Source organism: Microcaecilia unicolor, chromosome 1 (assembly GCF_901765095.1).
Source record: "Microcaecilia unicolor chromosome 1, aMicUni1.1, whole genome shotgun sequence".
Classification (NCBI taxonomy): domain Eukaryota; kingdom Metazoa; phylum Chordata; class Amphibia; order Gymnophiona; family Siphonopidae; genus Microcaecilia; species Microcaecilia unicolor.
In genome coordinates, this window is record NC_044031.1 from 58371373 (window position 1) to 58391011 (window position 19639).

Below are 19639 nucleotides of genomic sequence, written 5' to 3' on the forward strand. Positions count from 1 at the left end.
CTAACACGGCTACCACATCTCTCTACTTAGTCAGGCTAATAATGCACATTTGGTTCCTTAGTGCGCCTCAAAAAATGTAGTGTGTGCTACATTGATTTAATGTACTCTACATGACAGCATACTTTCATTCGTCAGTTAGTGCATGTTAAATCAATGTAGCACACACTAAAAATTCCCTAATAAAATACATGTGTGAAACTAAATAAAAAGTTAAAAATGCATGAAAATGGAGATAAAATTAAAAAAAAAAAAAACTATGAAAGCTAACTGCACATGCTTAATTTGTAGGTATCATTGCATAAACTGTCGTATTCTAAAAGTTAACTCTTTCTGGGGAGTACTCTGTTTTGATTCTGATTGAAGGATGTTTCTTTACAGGTGGAAGTGGGCTTGGGGGAATGCTTCTTTAAAATTGGCAGTGGTCCTGTAGGACTGGAGAAGGGCAGGTGTGATCCCTGGAAGATAAGAACTGTAGGCTGGTGAGTAGGACATCTATGAGTAAATTAATAGAATTGTTTACAAAACAAATGAGAGAGAAGCATCTAGAATTCAATAGACTGCAGGATCTGAGGCAGCATGGTTTTACTAGAGCTAGGTCTTGTCAGATGAATCTAACTTTTGTGACCAGGGTAAGCAACAGTTGGACAAAGGGAGAGAGCTAGTTGAGGTGTGCTTAGATTCCAGGAAAGCCTCTGACATGGTTCCACATAGGCAACATAAATAAACTGAGCACTCTCAGTATGGGTCCTAAAATGACTGACTGGATTAGAAAGTGGTTGAGTGGAAGTCAATAAAGACTAGTGGTAAATGGAGTTCACTTTGAGAAAAAGGATGATACCAGCAGCATGCTGCATGGATTGGTTCTTACTGTGGTTCTTTTCAATGTTTCTATATGTGAGTTTGAGGAAGGGCTGCCTGGTAGTATTTGCCTGATAGCAGACGATACCAAAATCTGACCCTGAATGGTGTGGATAACATGAGGAGAACATAAACATTACCGTACTGGGACAGACTGAAGCCCAGTATCCTGTTTACAACAGTGGTCAATCCAGGTCACAAGTACCTGGCAAGATCCCAGAACAGTGAAACAGATTTTATGCTGCTTATCCTACAAATAAGCAGTGGATTTTCACAAGTCTCTTAATAATGGCTTATGGACTTTTCTGTTAGTAAATTAGCCAAACCTTTTTTAAACCCTGCTAAGCTAATTACTTTTACCACATTTTCTGGCAATGAATTCCAGAGTTTAATTACATGCTAAGTGAAGGAATATTTTCTGTGGTTTGTTTTAATTGCGTGCCTCCTAGTCCTAGTATTTTTAGAAAGAGTAAACAAGCGATTCATGTTCCGTTCCATTCCACTCATTATTTTATACACCTCTATCATATCTCCCCTCAGCCGTCTCTTCTCCAAGCTCAAGAGCCCTAGCCACTTTAGCCATTCCTCATAGGGTCTAGAATTTGGCAGCTAAGATTTAATACTCAAAAAGGCAGGGTCATGCATTTAGGCTGCAAAACCCCAAAGGACTGGTTTAGCACATGGGATGAAGTACTTTTGTGCATGAAAGGACAGGACTTGGGGCTGGTCATATCTATGGCCACACAGGTAGAACAGGCAATGGCAAACTCAGAAGGATGCTTCAGTGCACATGGAGAGGAATGGCTAGCAGGAAAAGGGAGATGATAGTGCCTCTGTGTAAGTCTTGGGTTAGATGTCATTTAGAACATGGTGTGCATTCTCGCTATGCACACAGACATGGTTCCATAAAAACTGTGCAAACTGCGAAACCGCAAAAGGTGATGCATTGTTCCTATGGGAAATACAGGGTTAGGTTCCTGATAATCTCTGGTTTTGTGAAAATACGAAAAGTGAAGCGTTGCTCCTATGAGAAATACAGGGTTAGGTTCCAGCTTGCATTCTTGTCAGGCAATTTAAAAAAAACAAAAACTGCATACTGAGCCAAATACTGTATACGGAGTACAAATTATTTATTTGCAGTAACATTAAAGCAGTTACAGTACTAAAAGAAACCTGCACAGAAAATAGTACTGGAAAATAAAGCAGAATTATATATCAATGACTGCAGGAGAGGGAGAGATTTGCACCTTCTGAACAGTAGAAGACAATGAAGGTGTTGACACTGGCAGATTGACCTCAGTAGAGGTTTGCACCTTCTGAAAAGTAGGAGATGATGAAGCTGGCAAATCAGTCTCTGGAGCCTGACTCTCGCAACTCACTGACTGGAACTTAGCATCTTGGTGTAAGGGGCAAATGCAGAGTTTGCAAGACACTTAAATTTTAGATTGCGATGAGATCACATTTCTCCATTTTGCTGTATCCAATTCTGACGCCCACCCCAGCACAATTTTTAGAGCCTTAGGCTGATCGTCCTCTTCACCGTCATCATTGCTGCCTCTGATGCCTTGTTGCGCCATCTTGACTAGGTCTTCATTGCTGGGCTGTATTGCAGTCTCAGCCAAAATTTCCTCCACATCTTCTTGCATCATGTTCTCAAAGCACACTCCAGTGATTCTTTGCACAAAGTGTATTAAGTTTTCCAGAACACCTTCAAAGCCCTCAAAGTTTGTTACACAGTCAGGCCAAGCTTTTTTCTAACAATTGTTTATAGTAGCCTGCATTGTGCTGTCCCAGGCTATGCCAACATAGTCAATTATGTTGCGTATTGTCACTGTCTTCCAGTAATCAAGCATGATGGTTTCACTGTCGGCATCTAAGTTTCACAAGCTTTGCTGTAAAACTCCCACACTTGAAAGCCTTTATAATTTTCTGATTGAGGGGCTGGATAACAGAAATGGGATGGGATGGGAAATGGGACTTGATATACTGCCTTTCTGTGGTTTTTGCAACTACATTCAAAGTACTGGACAATATACAATCTTCATTCCTTACAACCTTCACGATGCCTGACACACACCTACCTCATTTGACCACAATACAACCTTATATTTGTTATCTACCGACTGGCGAACGCCTTTATGGTACTATGTAAGCCACATTGAGCCTGCAAATAGGTGAGAAAATGTGGGGTACAAATGTAACAAATATATATATTTTTTTTACATTTGTACCCTGCACTTTCCCACTCATGGCAGGCTCAATGTGGCTTACATGGGGCAATGGAGGGTTAAGTGACTTGCCCAGAGTCACAAGGAGCTGCCTGTGCCTAAAGTAGGAATTGAACTCAGTTTCTCAGTTCCCCAAGACCAAAGTCCACCACCCTAACCACTAGGCCACTCCTCCACTCCGTAAAAATGACTTCTATGTCTGAGTGAGAATTTTCAAGGGCCTCGTGACAGTATACTGCGTCATTATCCAAAATCATCAAAACTTTGAAGGTGAGGTTTTTGCGGTGGAGATAGCATTCAACTTCTGGGATGAAACAGTTGTTGAACCAATCCCAGAATACTTTGAATGTCATCCAAGCTTTGCAGTTGCATCTCCAACGGACTGGCATGCAGTTCAGGTTCTTTCCTTTAAGTGTGCAACGATTTTGTGCTCTGTAGACCATGACAGACTTTCATTTAAAATCACCCTTGGCATTGGCACACAAAAGAATGATGGCACCATCTTTAAATGATTTAAAGCCAGGGTCTTTGGTGCCATTTTTGTTATATATGTCTGTTTCCCAGTCTGGTTGTAAAACAAGCCAGTCTCATCAATGTTGAAGGCTTGTTCTGACGCATAATCCTTTTCTTCTTTCACACTTAGCAGGTATTTTTAAAATTCTTTGGCAGCTTCATTGTCAATGTAACCCACCTCACTGGAAAGCTTTCCATTTTTAAGCACATATGGAGGCGTATTGTCAAGGATTTAGACTTGCAGAGTTATATGTAACCTATAGAACTCTGTAAGTCTAAGTGCTTTGAAAATGAGCCCCATAACCTTTTAAAATGCACAAGCCAGTCAGAATTAGCAGAAAGGGGTTTCACATTTTCCTGGCCCTGTGTGACGTGTTTATAAATTTCTTTGGCTTTCATTCTCACAACAATGCTATCCACTGTGCTTTTTTAAAATCATCTACCATTTGCATAACCCACAAATGTAGCTGCTTTTCCATTGACTGATCATGAACCACAGATGTTTTAGGACCTTCCGGCACAGCCTCATGAACAATACTGGCAAATCTTCTTACTTTAGTACGTATCATATTGTTGATTCATTAACATTGAACTCATGGCCAACAGAAGTTACAGATATATGCCAGAACAAAACTTAATTAAAACACCTATTTTATCACTAAGGCACATCACAGATTTCTTTCATTTATGAATGCTAGCTTGACACTCGCTTGCAGGATGATATAAATGCCAGCAAAGTGAAAATGAAAAAAATAACTTTTTTTTTTTTTTTTTAATGTGCATGTCTGTGAATAGATGGAAATGGTGTGAAAGACAAAAGTGAGAGAACTAGTTTTAAATGACCATGTCCGTGAATAGCCAGAAACGCAGCGTGAAAGATGATCTGTTGGTTACATATACATGTCTGCAAAGGTATAAAACTGCAAATCTTGAATACGTGAATAGCGAGAATGCACTATAAACTGAATAGAATTGGTCCAGAGGGTAGCTACTGGTCAGTTGGCATTGTCATAAAGCACATGGGGACAGACTTAAGGATCTCAATATGTACAACTTAAAATAAGGTGGGAGAGGGAGGATATGATAGTGACTTTTAAATATCTACACGGCATAAATTTACAGGAAAACCAAACAACTTAATATAATTCCCACCTATCTCTCTGGTATTGGTAGGCAGATATGTGTTTCGTTTAGACAGGGACACATTTGTAGCAGCTGTTAATGCCTAAAATTTAAGAATAGCTGAAGGTTGATTCTTTAGGGTATTAAAATTCATAGATTCATAGACAGTTTTAGTCTAGTAGTATACTCTCAGGACTGATGATAACACAATGAGTGACATAAGTGGGATTACATATTCCTTTAAATAGTGAGCAGTGAGTAGTGCATAAAAGGATAGACCCTGAAGTTAACAATTTGTAAAATCATATATGTAGTGTGAACTGTGTGGAATGTATGAAATGTATTGATAGTGTGAGTAGAGAGACCTTGAAGTTTATTATTTGAATAACAATTTTCTCTTTCGGTTAAATTATATCACGTTAATATTTGGGAGCACTGGTTTTAGATTGCTCACGTTAAAATTAAAAAATTTTTTTGGGAGACATTCTATGATTGAGAAACTTGTCCACCCTTAGAAGCAGAATTTACCTTTCTGTACTGCTTCGCTTGGGTGAGTTAACACTCTGAGATCTTCTCCTTTTCTCAAAAATTTCTTTATATTTTATTTTATATTTTTTGTATATTCTTCGAGGTTAGTCTTCTCACAATTCTCTTCAAATTGGAACTCTGGTTTGTATAGAAGGGCATAATCGAACGGAAACGCCTATCTCCATGGGCGTTTATCTCCGAGAACGGGTTCGTGAAGGGGCGGACCGAACCGTATTTTCGAAAAACATGGATGTTTATCTTTTTTTGAGCTGGGCGTTTTTGTTTTTCAGCGATAATGAAAACCGAAAGCGCCCAGCTCAAAAACAAATAACTCCAAGACATTTATTCATGGGAGGGGCCAGGATTCATAGTGCACTGGTCCCCCTCACATGCCAGGACACTAACCGGGCACCCTAGGGGGCACTTTTACAAAAACAAAAAAAAAGGTAAAACAGCTCCCAGGTGCATAGCACCCTTCCCTTGGGTGTTGAGCCCCCAAATCCCCCTCAAACCCACTGCCCACAAGTCTACACCATTACTATAGCCCTAAGGGGTGAAGGGGGGCACCTACATGTGGGTACAGTGGGTTTGGGGGGCGGTTTGGAGGGCTCCCATTTACCAGCACAAGTGTAACAGGGGTGGGGGGGTGGGCCCGGGTCCACCTGCCTGAAGTCCATTGCACCCCCTAATAACTGCTCCAGTGACCTGCATACTGCTGCCAGGGAGGTGGGTATGACATTTGAGGGTGAAAATAAAAAGTTGTGAAACGGCATATTTTGTGGTGGGAGGGGGTTTGTGACCACTGGGGGAGTCAGGGGAGGTCATTCCCGATTCCCTCCAGTGGTCATCTGGTCATTTAGGGCACTTTTTGGGGCCTTATTCGTGGAAAAACAGTGTCCAGGAAAAGTGCCCTAAATTCTCGCTAAAAACGCATATTTTTTTCCATTATCGGCAAAAGGCGCCCATCTCTGATCGGCCGATAACCACGCCCCAGTTCCGCCTTCACCACACCTTCAACAAGCCCCCATCAACTTTGTCCGCATCCGCGACGGAGTGCAGTTGAAAACGTCCAAATTCGGCTTTCGATTATACCGCTTTATTCGTTTTTGTGAGATAAACGTCTATCTCCCGATTTGGGTCACAATATAGGCATTTTTCTATTTCGATTATAAGCAGGATGGTATTATAAATTTACAGAAAGGCAGGCCTCTTTCAATTAAAGGAAAGATCTGGAATGAAGGAACATAGGATGAAGGTGAACGGGGATAGACTGAGGAGTAATCTAAGAAAATACTTTGATATTGAAAGGATGTGTGGAACAGCCTCCCAGTCGAGGTGGTGGACTGTATCTGAATTCAAGAAAGTATGGGGCAGCTACAAAGGATCTCTAAGGGAGATGAGAAGTGAATAGTAGTTTGTATGGATAGGCAGGCTGGATAGGCCACAAGGTCTTTATCTGCCATCATTTTCTCTGTTTCAGTTAGAAGAATTTTCCCTCAGTCCAAATCATATTCCAGTAGTATTTGAAGGGTCTTTTCTAATAGTTAAACAATACCTCATTCACAGATTATCAAGCAGTTATCACTTAACATTAAGCATGGATGTCGAATCACTATACAAGAATAATCCCTATGCAGATGCCACAACTGCATGTTACAGATTTCTAAAGACATTCACTTGGATTACCAATACACGTAAGAAACTATTATAAATGTAACCAAGCCCTGGATTCTGCTCGGCTATGCAGGATGGTGAGGGGGAGTGCAATTAAAGTCAGGCTCAGCCTCTTCTCTCTACTCAATCCTTATGTGCAAGTCCTATAATTGGAGGTAAGGTGTGTGTGTGTAATTACTTTGAACAAGTTCAATTTAAATTACTGGTTTTGGCAATTTGATTTCTCAATTAGATTATTGCAGCCTCCTATATTTAGGATGCAATAAAGGATTTCTTAGGAGATTCAGAACATTGCAGTTCATTTGATTTTTGTTTATCTAAATATGATAGCATTTTCCTCAGTTATCTAAAATTACATTGGTTACCTACTGAAGCCAGAGTATATTTTGAGTTAGCTTGTTTTCTCTTTAAGGTTTTGTACCTGATTATTTGCACTACCACAAGGCTACTGAGTGTATGCCACGGTAGTGCATTTTGGTGCACAGGAAGCACACAGCAATGGTTACTGCCAGTTTGTAAAAGGACCCCATTATGTTAAGATGCCCTAAGGTAAAGCAATGACTAACAGTTGACGGTTGATGTGTTGCTCCAATAAGTGTTTACTGCTGCAATATGATGTAGAATATGTTAGACAAAAGGATTATGTTTATGTTTATTAAAGTGTGTTATACTGCCCTATCTGAACAAACCAGGGGCGTAGCCAGACAACAGATTTTGGGTGGACCTAGGCAAGAAGTGGGTGGGCACCAAGTGTTCTCTCCCCCCCCCCCCCCCCTCCTCACCACCACCAAAAATATATCTCAGTTGGCATGAAAATGCTTCTTTCCACCATGGCAGTCTTAAGCAGGTATGCGCTGAAAACTGAGCATGCACATGGAGAGTAGCGTTTTCATTACCATCAGAGGGAAGTCTTCAGCTGGCACAGCTTGAGATCCCCACCAGCTACCGCTAAATATGCGCTACTGTTGGGTGGACCTGAGCTCTAAGTGGGTGGTCCCCGGCCCACCCAGGCCCACCTGTGGCTACGCCACTGGAACAAACAGGTCAGGGTGGTTTATAGGATATATAAAAACAAGAGATAGAAAAGAGAAGAAAACATGAATGCCATTAGGATAGTAAAGATAACATACAAGCCAGAAAACATGCAAACATTAAGGATGATCCAAGCACCAAAGATTTTTATTCAAGACTAAAGTGATGTGGTAGCTGTGTTAGTCCACTTTTAACGGTTATAAATAGGGAAAAAAACCCAAAACAAAACTAACACATCTCTTCATTTATAGTCTTAAGTAATAGCCAATTATTCTAATTAGGATAACAAGAGAGGAGTTTTCATTAGAGTTTTAATTACGTTTAATTACTTTCTGAGAAGTAAACACTAAATGAATCACACAATATACCATATAATCTTAAGGTTATTTATATTAGTTTAATATCAATAGTATCTTAAGAAGTTTAAATAACACAATAATACTAAGAAGCAGACAGAAGTCCAGCAGCAAGAAAGGTGCTATCCAGTTTTTTGCATTGAATGTCACATTTATGATTATCTCCTAGTTGGAGAGAGGTTATATGTGTGTGCTTGACGTATAGAGCTCCTAGCTCTCAGAGAATGAGTCAGTTCTCTTGAGGCTAGAGTAGCAGACTTGGAGGAGCTGAGAGAGACAGAGAAGTACATAGAAGAGGCCTACAGTGACGTTGTAGAGAAGTTGCACTTCTAGTGTGGCAGACCCTGTGCTGCTGTGGAGGAGAGAGGTCCCCTAGAAGGAGGGCATCACCCTGCTGAAGTAGGAAGTAATCCTGAAGCCAGGACCTTCCCACCAGTCCAAAATAGTTTCAAGGTGGGGGTACAAGGCTATTAGGTGCTAGGTTGTGGTTATATTACTTTCTTGTCTATCTCATCATAAGCTCTATGCTGCTAACAGTTTGGACAATATCTCTGAACCAGCCACGGGCCGTTACAATGTTTTTACCTGGAAGGATCCAAGAATGAGCTCAATGATCAATTTCACTCCTATTTTAAAGTTGTCAGGGAAAAAGGCAAACATTATATAATGAACTCCAAACAGAGGAATCAGCAGCAGTGTAGACTTGGCCAATCTCCTGTTGAAAAGAAAAGAAGCAGCAATGTAAGCATGGGAAAGTGAATGCATATATGCAAGGACAAGCTGACTGGTAATTAAGAAATCTGCGCTGCACAGGGCTTGCAGGCTCAGTGTGTTCCATGTTAATAGTTATTCTTACACCTTGTGTGAATCATGCTCCAATAATTGAAACATTAAGTGAAATCTCTTATAATTATTCACTGCTTGAGGCTAACAGCTGTCTGATCAGTTAAAATGCATGGACAAGATTAGCCTGACATTTGGATTCCTATTTACTGTAAAAGAGTGCTCTCTTCCCCCATGCAGGGTATCATTTTTCATTTTTATAGCCACTACTGATGACATCAAGGATAACTTGCTTAGATTTCCTAATAAAAATGCCCTTAGCGAATAATGGGTGGAGGTGAAGAATGACAAGGCCTATGTGCTAAGTTCCATTAGCTGTTTAAAAATGGCTTTTTAGCGTGTATTTAACATTTGGCGCAGTGTGTGCTGTTAGTGAGTGCTGTCATGTTAAACAGCTAAAACAGAAAATGCCGTGAAGGGATTGTGCCTTAGAGTTAACATTTTTATTTATTTATTAGAATTTATTTACCGCCTTTTTGAAGGAATTTACTCAAGGAGGTGCACAGCAAGAATAAGTCAAATATAAGCAATAGACAATTACAGCAGTAAAAATATTCAAACAACAATACAAAGTATGCCATAGAGGGGCATAATCGAACGAAAACGTCTATCTCCATGGGCGTTTATCTCTGAGAACGGGTCCGTGAAGGGGCGGACCGAACCGTATTTTTGAAAAAAATAGACGTCCATGTTTTATTCGACAATTTGTGAGCTGGGCGTTTTTGTTTTTCAGCGATTGTCGCGTCCCGTGCCCCTACCTGCTGTTCCGCCGCGGGGGGCGGGAGCCAGCATCCTCCGCGGCGAGGGGTAGCGGCCCCTAGGCCTCGGCGTGGAGTCGGGCCCCGCCGCAGTGATGGTTGTTCCGGCCGGGACCGGAGACCGGCGACTGCGGCCGCTGGTCTCTCGGTTGCCGGTTGTGGAGGCGACGCCAGAACGCGATGGTCGGCGTCTTCCTCCCTCCTGGGCAAGAGGGCCCGGAGCTCCGCCTGTGAGGCGCCGGATTGGGAGGCCAAGTTGGTGGTCCCGCCTGGGAAATCGGACAGAGCCAATCAGAGGGGCTCTGCCGATACACAGGGCCGGATTGGTGGGCTGCTCCTACGGGGGCGGGGCGGCTGATGTTGTGCTGTATTTAAAGAAGGGAACTGAGCTAGCACTTTGCTTCAGGTTCTGTTCCCGAAGCCTATCTCCGTGGTTCCTGTGTTTGATTGTCTTTCTGGTTTTGCGGATTTTGGAATTTGGACTGTTTCCTGGTATCTCTGCCTAGCTGCCTGCCTCGACCTCCAGCCTGACTTTGACTTCTCTACTAGCCGCCGGCCTTGACCTCTTGCCTGACCCCGACTACGCTTTTGCTGCCGGTCCTGATCTGCTGCCAGTCTTTGGACTCTTCTTTCCACCTGCCCGCTTCTCTCCCGGTTCCAGCCCAGGCCAGTCCGGTAACCCCGCGGTTCCTGAAGTCCCGTTGACTGCCTGCAGCTGGGGGCTCAACCCTTGGTGAACGGCGGTCGCCGCGGGTGAAGACTTGGGGGTTGCGCGGCTGTCCTTTGGGGTCCTTTTGGGCCTTGCGGGACCTAAGGGCTCACCCTCCTTGTGGACAAGACAGCGATAATGGAAAATGAAAGCACCGAGCTCAAAAACGAATAAATCCAAGGCATTTGTTTGTGGGAGGGGCCAGGATTCGTAGTGCACTGGTCCCCCTCACATGCCAGGACACCAACCGGGCACCCTAGGGGGCACTTTTACAAAAACAAAAAAAAAAGGTAAAAGAGCTCCCAGGTGCATAGCACCCTTCCCTTGTGTGTTGAGCCCCCCAAATCCCCCTCAAAACCCACTGCCCACAAGTCTACACCATTACTATAGCCCTAAGGGGTGAAGGGGGGCACCTACATGTGGGTACAGTGGGTTTGGGGGGGTTGGACGACTTAGCATTAAGCAGCACAATTGTAACAGGTGGAGGGGATGGGCCTGGGTCCACCTGCCTGAAGTCCACTGCACCCCCTAACAACTGCTCCACGGACCTGCATACTGCTGCCAGGGAGGTGGGTATGACATTTGAGGGTGAAAATAAAAAGTTGTGAAACATCATATTTTGTGGTGGGAGGGGGTTAGTGACCACTGGGGGAGTCAGGGGAGGTCATCCCCAATTCCCTCGGGTGGTAATCTGGTCATTTAGGGCACTTTTTGGGGCCTTATTCGTGAAAAAACAGGGTCCAGGAAAAGTGCCCTAAATTCTAGCTACAAACGCATACTTTTTTTCCATTATCGGCGAAAGGCGCCCATCTCTGTTCGGGTGATAACCATGCCCCAGTCCCGCCTTCACTACGCCTCCGACACGCCCCCGTCAACTTTGTACGCTTCCGCGATGGAGTGCAGTTGAAAACGTCCAAGTTCGGCTTTCGATTATACCGCGTTATTCGTTTTTGTGAGATAAACGTCCATCTCCCGATTTAGGTCGGAACTTGGGCGTTTTTCTCGTTTGATTATAAGCAGGATAGTATGCTACATTACAATGTCGACACAATACACAACAAAACATTTTAATAAACATGGCGGTTGTTGCCATGAATTCGGTGCGCAATTTCCATGCTAGAACAGCAATTACGTGACGAAATAGGCTTCCAGCGGATGTTAAGCATATAACTGCACTTAAATGCTATTCTATAAGGCCCCCTGGCTATATGGTAAGCTGTATTGTAGAAAAGCATTAGCATCATATCTTTGTTATGTGAGTGTTCTAATGCCTGTTTATTAGATGATTCAGTAGTATTATTCGGACATCGCATTATATCTCTGTTATTTGAATTTCAGTGCTGTTAAATGTGTATGATACTGTTTCATGGTAGTCCTATTATCAGGTTTCGATTTGCTGTTTTCAAGCTTACCTCATTTATTGTATTTACGTTTATGTTTGTTCATTTTACTATTGTTACGCTGGTAACAAAATTGCAAGTTTTATGTTAAACAGTACCTGCTGTAGACTGCCTTGGCTGAATCTCTTCATAAAGACACTCCAACTAATTCAGAATGCTGGTAGCAAGACTGATAGGTTGCAAGTGGTGTGACCATATCACACCTTTCCTGCAAAAACTACACTGGCTACCAGTACCCTACAGGGCTAAATTTAAAATTCTATGCTTGATTTTTAAGGTCCTCAGACAAAATGGGCCAGAGTACTTAAAGAATATGTTAGCCCTTTACACACCTATGAGATATCACTATCTGTACCCTCATCAACATAGTAACATAGTAAATGACCTGTATGGTCCATCCAGTCTGCCCAACAACATAAACTCATTTTACATGGTATGTGATACTTTATATGTATACCCGAGTTTGATTTGTCCTTGCCATTCTCAGGGCACAGACCGTAGAAGTCTGCCCAGTACTGTTCTTGTACTAAGTTCTGAAGCCAACGTCGAAGCCCCTTAAAATTTATACTCCAGCCCATCCCTATCTATTCAGTCATGATCAGGGTGTAGACCGTAGAAGTATGCCCAGCTCCCGTTTTGTTTCCCAAATACTGGCGTCGCCACCCAATCTCCACTAAGAATCCGCGGAACCATTCCTTCTAAACAGGATTCCTTTGTGTTTATCCCACACACGTTTGAATTCCATTACCGTTTTTTATCTTCACCACCTCCCGCGGGAGGGCATTCCACATATCCATTACCCTCTCTGTGAAAAAATACTTCCTGACATTAGTCCTGAGTCTGCCCCCCTTCAACCTCAATTCATGTCCTCTAGTTCTACCACCTTCCCGTCTCCGGAAAAGGTTCACTTGCGGATTAATACCTTTCAAATATTTGAACATCTGTATCATGTCCCCCCTGTTTCTCCTTTCCTCCTAGGTATACATGTTCAGGTCAGCAAGTCTCTCCTTGTACAGTTTGCAACGCAAATCCCATACCATTTTTGTACCTTTTCTTTGCACCACTTCCAGTCTTTTTACATCTTTAGCAAGATATGGCCTCCAAAACTGAATACAATACTCAACAGATTCAGCAAAATGTTTTATTGAAATACAATATATAATTTTTTAACAGCGCAGAAATTCACACAAAAATTCTCTGTCATATACCAACTCATTTTGGCTGACACCAGCTGGGTACAGTTCATGTATTAAAAACCGCACATAAACATTAAAAAGACATATAGATGTGTAGAAATCAGCACACATATGATCCATGTAACAAAGACTTATGGGGATTAAAGACAAAAAACTAAGAGGACAATAGAACAAAAACAAAACCTTATCAAATCATAAAAAAATCTATAAAATTAAAGCAAATGAGAACATAGCCTACCCCACAATTGAAAGGATTCCATTCTGTTAAGGGTCATGGGTCCCTAATCACTTATCAAAGATGATTAAACTAGATAGAGGCTAGAGGAGAGTGGGCCCCCTATTGCTGTGGGCCCTCAGGAACTGCCCTGTTGTTCGATAGTGTGTAGTTTACGCATGGGTGTATATACAGTATAAGAGGAGGTATTTTTAGCAGGGTGTAGAGCAAAGTTACGTATGGGTGAACATAGCTGCACCCATAAGTAATCACGCCCATGTTATACACATGTATCTGATCTGTTACGCTAGAGATCAACAAAGGAATGTAGAGTAGGCTCCTATCATGTATACAGTTATAGAATTACCCACACAATCTCTTTGACTGTTTTGCATCATTAACCTCTAAGATAATGACAGATGGAGAGTGCCCTGGTTTTTATTTCAAAATACAGAACATCAAACAGAAAAAATGGAGATGAAGAGAAATTCAGAACTTACGAACACTGGCTTGACTCATTTCTTCCAACATCTGGGGAATGCAGTTTTTGGATGAGAATACGGATAATGCAGATGAACAGAATGAAGTTTGCCTGCGTGAAGGCAGAGAGAGGCAAAGGGATTTTAACAGCCATCAGTGTGATCGCAAGGGAGAGATAACACAAAAGTTAAGATTAAGTACTGAAACAAGCTTAGAGGAGAAACTATTACCAAAGGCGATTTAAAATAAAACTTTTAATTCTCTTGACATTTGGTCGATGATCTAAATTCCTATTGTTCTGTGCATGGCATAGCGAGACAGAATAGCAGCCATCTTGGGCCTGACATCAGCCTGCTTGGGACTTTGTGTAATACATCCCAAGTATGATGATGTCAAGCCCATAGAATACAGCTATACATGATGTATTGCCGTGCAGAGCCGCAGGCTGATGACGGGGCAGAGAAAGAACATTCAGCTTGTTAAGACAAAAAGTAAAGAGGCAGCACAAACACCTGTAATCCAGTTCCACAGTAAATCTCAACATATTTAAAAAGGTCAGACTATAATCAAAACACAACAAACATGCAATCTATTTGCACAGGGCATTATGAAAGGTGGTAGGTACAGAAACATTTACATTGTTCTATTTAAAACAACAAATTTATGTTGAGGTAGTAGTGGTTTTGGTGGTGGGGTGCCTATAGCCTCAAAAAGAAGTAAAATGTATTATTTTACTGTAGACCAAGGTTCTCACCCCAGCTCTTGGGACACACCCCGCCAATCTTACCTTCAGGATATCCACCATGAATACGCATGAGAAAGATCTGCATACAATGTGGACAATCCGCATAAATCTATCTCACCCATATTCAGGGTACATATTCAGAAAGCCTGGTTTGACTTGGTATGATCCAAGGATTGGGTTGAGAGCCAATGCGGTAGAGAAATAAGAAACTGTACAGATCATATGCACAAATTACTACAGTAATGAAACATATATGTCAAGGGAACATAAATTTAACTCTCCCAGTTATTTTAAAAACATACAATCTGCATTCAGCTTGTGACAAAAACGAGACTTTAGAAACACATTAGAATATCACAGTTAGCATATAGGGTCACACATATTTTGGTGCATGGATTAAATGTACCTTTGATAAAAATACACAGAAAATCTGAATGGAATACTTCCAATCAGGCTAATAAAGAAAAATACTTCAGATTTACTACATAGCTCCTGCCATTCTGTTTATTGTTTTTCCTGTCTTCTTTACAGATATTGAGGGTTTGGGCAATCATAAACCTGGACCATGTTATCAGCGACCTTTTCTTGGCAGAATATGGCAGAAGCCACTTGGTCTTCTGTGGTGGTCTAATTCGGGTTTTAGCTAATTCTGACACTGGTTAGCTTATAAGTATAAATTTGGATGTTGTGCGGCTTCATGAGTCTGATATATTGATAAAACCTGAAATAAAGCTTTTGGAAGTTTGGCTTGATTCTGGCCTATACAACCCACTACTTGTACTCCTCAACTCTTTTGAACACTTGTAAATAACAATATTAACAATACATATACATTCACCTCCCTTATACAACCCCACGAACTCACTCAAACCAGCCTTTCACTGCCACATTCAACCCAGCCATTCTACATCTAAACTATATCATATCCAGCTACTTGCTGAATCATCGCTATATGCAAGAGTACATACACCCTGAACCAAAGTTCCTTCTGTTGCGTCTTTATATCCTTCACATGTACCACAGTCCCATGTGAACAGTTTTTCTCTCTCTTCCAACAGAAAATAATATCACTTAGCGGTACATCTTCAGCTACTAAAACTCCGTAGCCAACACGATAACCTCACAAACCCAGGTTTGATGTTACAGCGCAGCTTGGTAAGGGCTTCCGGTGGTTGCATACGTCACTCAACCTTTCAACCCTTTTCACTTCCTCATTCGCTCGATGCTCCTCTCTCAACTCTTTTGACCACTTTATTGTAAATAACAATATTAACAATAAATATACATTCACCTCCCTTATACAAGCCCCCGAACTGGCCTGACAATGGAAATTCATGTTAATCATCTAGATTAAAGGTTTATTTAACCTAAAGTTGTTATGTAGACTGAAATATTTCTTGGAGGGTAATTATTTCCATACTATTATTCAAGCGATTATTTTTACATCTTTGGACTACTGTAATATCTGCTTACTGGGATTACCAGCTAAACAACTATGAAGACTCCAAGATTTGCAAAATGTATCTGCTAAAATGATTTTGAAAGGTAATAAGTTTGAGCACTCAACTCCTTTTCTGCATGAATTACATTGGCTGTCTATAGGGACACGGACTGAATTTAAACTAACTTTCATTTTTAAAACTTTTTATGGAATAAGCCCTAGATATTTAGCTGGTATGATTACCATATATAGACCATCCCGCTGTTTGCGATCTTCCCAGGAACTGTTATCGGCCCCTCTGCCCGTATCTGTTGTCAGCTAATTAGTACAAGAAATAGTACATTATTTGGAAGAGCTAACATGGAATAAATTGTGGTGCAACTGGAATTATCTTTGTTTAAATACTTGTAAACTAGTGCAAACAAACAAATTATATAGGATCGTCTGATATGTTCCATCTTATTGTCAGGATGATTCAGCTTTAAACAAAACGATAGCAGTTCTATAAATTGGCAAGATTCTATTATAGAATACTAGTGAACCTAAAGATAGGTGCTAATAGTTACGCCAAGTCAATGGCAGTCTTAACCGGGAACTACTGCCAGTCTAATGCGCCATTAGACCGGCATTCCTGAGGTGTGTGTACTGTATAGTGAGGTCCTTTTACTAAGCTGTGGGGAAAAAGGGCCCTGCAGTAGCAGTGGGGGCCATTTTTCTCGTATGCCAGGGTCCTTTTTATCACGACAGGTAAAAAGTCCCTAAAAAAATGGCCAAGCAGTAAGATTACTCTTACCGTAAGGCCATGCGGGTGGGAGCACTTACCTCTACCCACTGAGGTGGAAGTGAGGGCTCCCGTGGTAACCCGGTGGTAACTGGGCACTGTGCAGCGGTGCTCGATTATTGCCAGGTTAGCACCATGCTATAAAAATGGTGAATGCTCAAGGCGGAACTACAGCTGGCGTGTTTGACCGGCAGTAGCTCAGAGTTAGCGTGCAGTAAGCCCGTGTTGGGCTTACCAACGCTTTGTAAAAGGGCCCCAGTGTTCCACAACTTATATGTCTATCTCAGAGACACGACCATGACCTGCCCATACTCCGCTCACATTTATGCCCCCCCCCCCGCATCCAAGCACTAAGCAATTTTGGCACTTTTGTTATAGGATAGTACTTTGATTTATAAATGCCAATTAGTGGTCATTGTTCTATAACTTATGTGCATAATTGGTGCGTATTTGTAGGCACCAATATATAGAATTGCCCTTAATAATTTAGTGTTGTGTGAATATTTTTTCATGGGGTCCTTTTACTAAGGCGCGCTAACAATTATCACACGCTAAATGAAAAGACGTCCATAGGAATATAATGGGCATCTTATTATTAGTGCACACTACATCCATTAGCGCACCTTAGTTAAAGGACCTCTATGTTAGTTAAACAGTTTCATCTAGTTTCGAAAGGCTTTATGGAAGTATGAACATGTGACGCCTTGCCTGATTCAACTGGTTGATCACTGGTTGCCACTGCTGGTCAGAATTGAATTTAAAGTTTTAATTTTTTAAATTTTGTGGAAATATATATAACTCACAGAAATTTACAATCTATTCATGATTTCAAGACTAGATAGACCATCAAGAAACGTCTGTCAGCTGGTAGGTACAGAACAATGGACATTTGTGGATAAAGGGGCTGAACTTATGAAACTCCCTTCCATGAGATTTGAGGAATATTACAAATTATGAGAAGTTTCATCATTGTTTGAAAACATGGCTTGCTGTTGTAAAGTATGGAATATATGATCTTGAAGATCTGCCCAAATCACCCCCCAGAATACACCTCCTTCAAAACTGAACATGCTTCTATCATACATATATATAAGTAGTGACTTTTCTAAACTCACTACTTATATGTGTATGGCAATTTACACATGTAAATCAGCTTTTTACACATGTATATGGTATCTAAGCCTTATAATTTCCATAATAGGTTCTGACTGTGCATATTGAGGACTATTACTTAAATCAGTGGTTCTCAAACTGTGGGTCAGGTCTCCAAATGAGGTTACATCAGTGGACGGGGGTTACAGAAACAGAGCTCTTTCATTTACCTCTCACCCTAAACTATAAGCTAAGCCCATTAATGTTGTAGGTATGGGGCATGTGAGTCAGGCTTTACCTCCCTCCCCCTCTTTTGTGGGAGCCCAGTTACACCAGAGTAACCATGCAGAGTACTGTGATCTGTGAGTGCATCCTGACACACCAGGCCCTGTACTGACCGCTTTGTACTTTTGCTACCACTTCTGCTGCTGCCTCCTTCATGCTCTGGAGGAAGTGGGTGAGGAACTATGGAGAGGAGTGGCAAATTTTTTTTCCTCATCATCTGGAGTCAACTGAATTTTGGGGTATTAAAATGGGGTCTAGCTGGATAAAGCTTTGGGAAGCACTGATTTAAACACATCGGCATGAGTTTTCAAATGATTTTACCAAAGGTGGATGACTAGATAGTACATTTAGCTGGCTACTGGCACTAATTAATTCTATAAATGAGGTGCTAACAATTACATGCCCATGATGTATGTAAATGATTAGAACATGAGCATATGTGTGTATGTGTGCATGTAAGCATGTAAATGCCAAAAATCTACTTAAGCACAATAGAGTAGTATAAATTACTTCCGTAACTCTGGCTTACAAGCACAAGCACTTACACCAGCTGTATGGCTGGTGTTATCCCCCTGATTCTATAAAAGTCACCAAAAATTGTGTGGGCAAATTTAGGTGCATACCCAATTTGTGCATGCAATTTAATTGAATAACGAGCCAATTACTGCCAATAATAAGTACATAAGTAATGCCACACTGGGAAAAGACCAAGAGTCCATCGAGCCCAGCATCCTGTCCACGACAGCGGCCAATCCAGGCCAAGGGCACCTGGCAAGCTTCCCAAACGTACAAACATTCTATACATGTTATTCCTGGAATTGTGGATTTTTCCCCAAGTCCATTTAGTAGTGGTTTATGGACTTGTCCTTAAGGAAACCGTCTAACCCCTTTTAAAACTCTGCCAAGCTAACTGCCTTCACCACATTCTCCGGCAACGAATTCCAGTGTTTAATTATGCGTTGGGTGAAGAAACATTTTCTACGATTTGTTTTAAATTGACTACACTGTAGTTTCAACAAAGCAATTATTGGCACTAATTGAAATCAATTAATATGTATGCACATACATTTAGGTGCTTGATCTGTGCCTAAATTTTACACATGTTCTGGAAAAGGGAGCAAGGAAATGGGAGGGCCATGGACATTTTGGGGCAGAGCATGGGCATGGATTTGAGTTATGGGCACAATTATAGAATAAGGGGGTTCCACGCGTAAATTTAGGTGGGTCATTTGCACCACGCTTTTGTTGGTGCAAATGAACATCCCTAAATTTACGCTCAACCCCAGCGCTTAAGCACTATTTTATAAACCACACTTAACTTTAGGTGCAGCTTATAGAACAGCGCTTAAGTGTGTTTTTTTGGCATCAATGTTTTAGGCATGGT

At 41.5% G+C, this 19639-nt stretch overlaps 1 protein-coding gene across 1 annotated transcript in view; it reads right to left on the reverse strand.

Annotated features, from left to right (window-relative positions):
- The window catches only part of VIPR1 (vasoactive intestinal peptide receptor 1), a 598917-nt gene that overhangs the window by 20036 nt on the left and 559242 nt on the right, over nucleotides 1-19639 (reverse strand). The window contains exons 10-11 of the mRNA XM_030197713.1: nucleotides 13932-14023; nucleotides 8897-9026 (exon numbers count right to left, since the gene is read on the reverse strand). Of these exons, the coding sequence (XP_030053573.1) occupies nucleotides 8897-9026; nucleotides 13932-14023 (222 nt within the window). The remainder of the gene's footprint in view (nucleotides 1-8896; nucleotides 9027-13931; nucleotides 14024-19639) is intronic.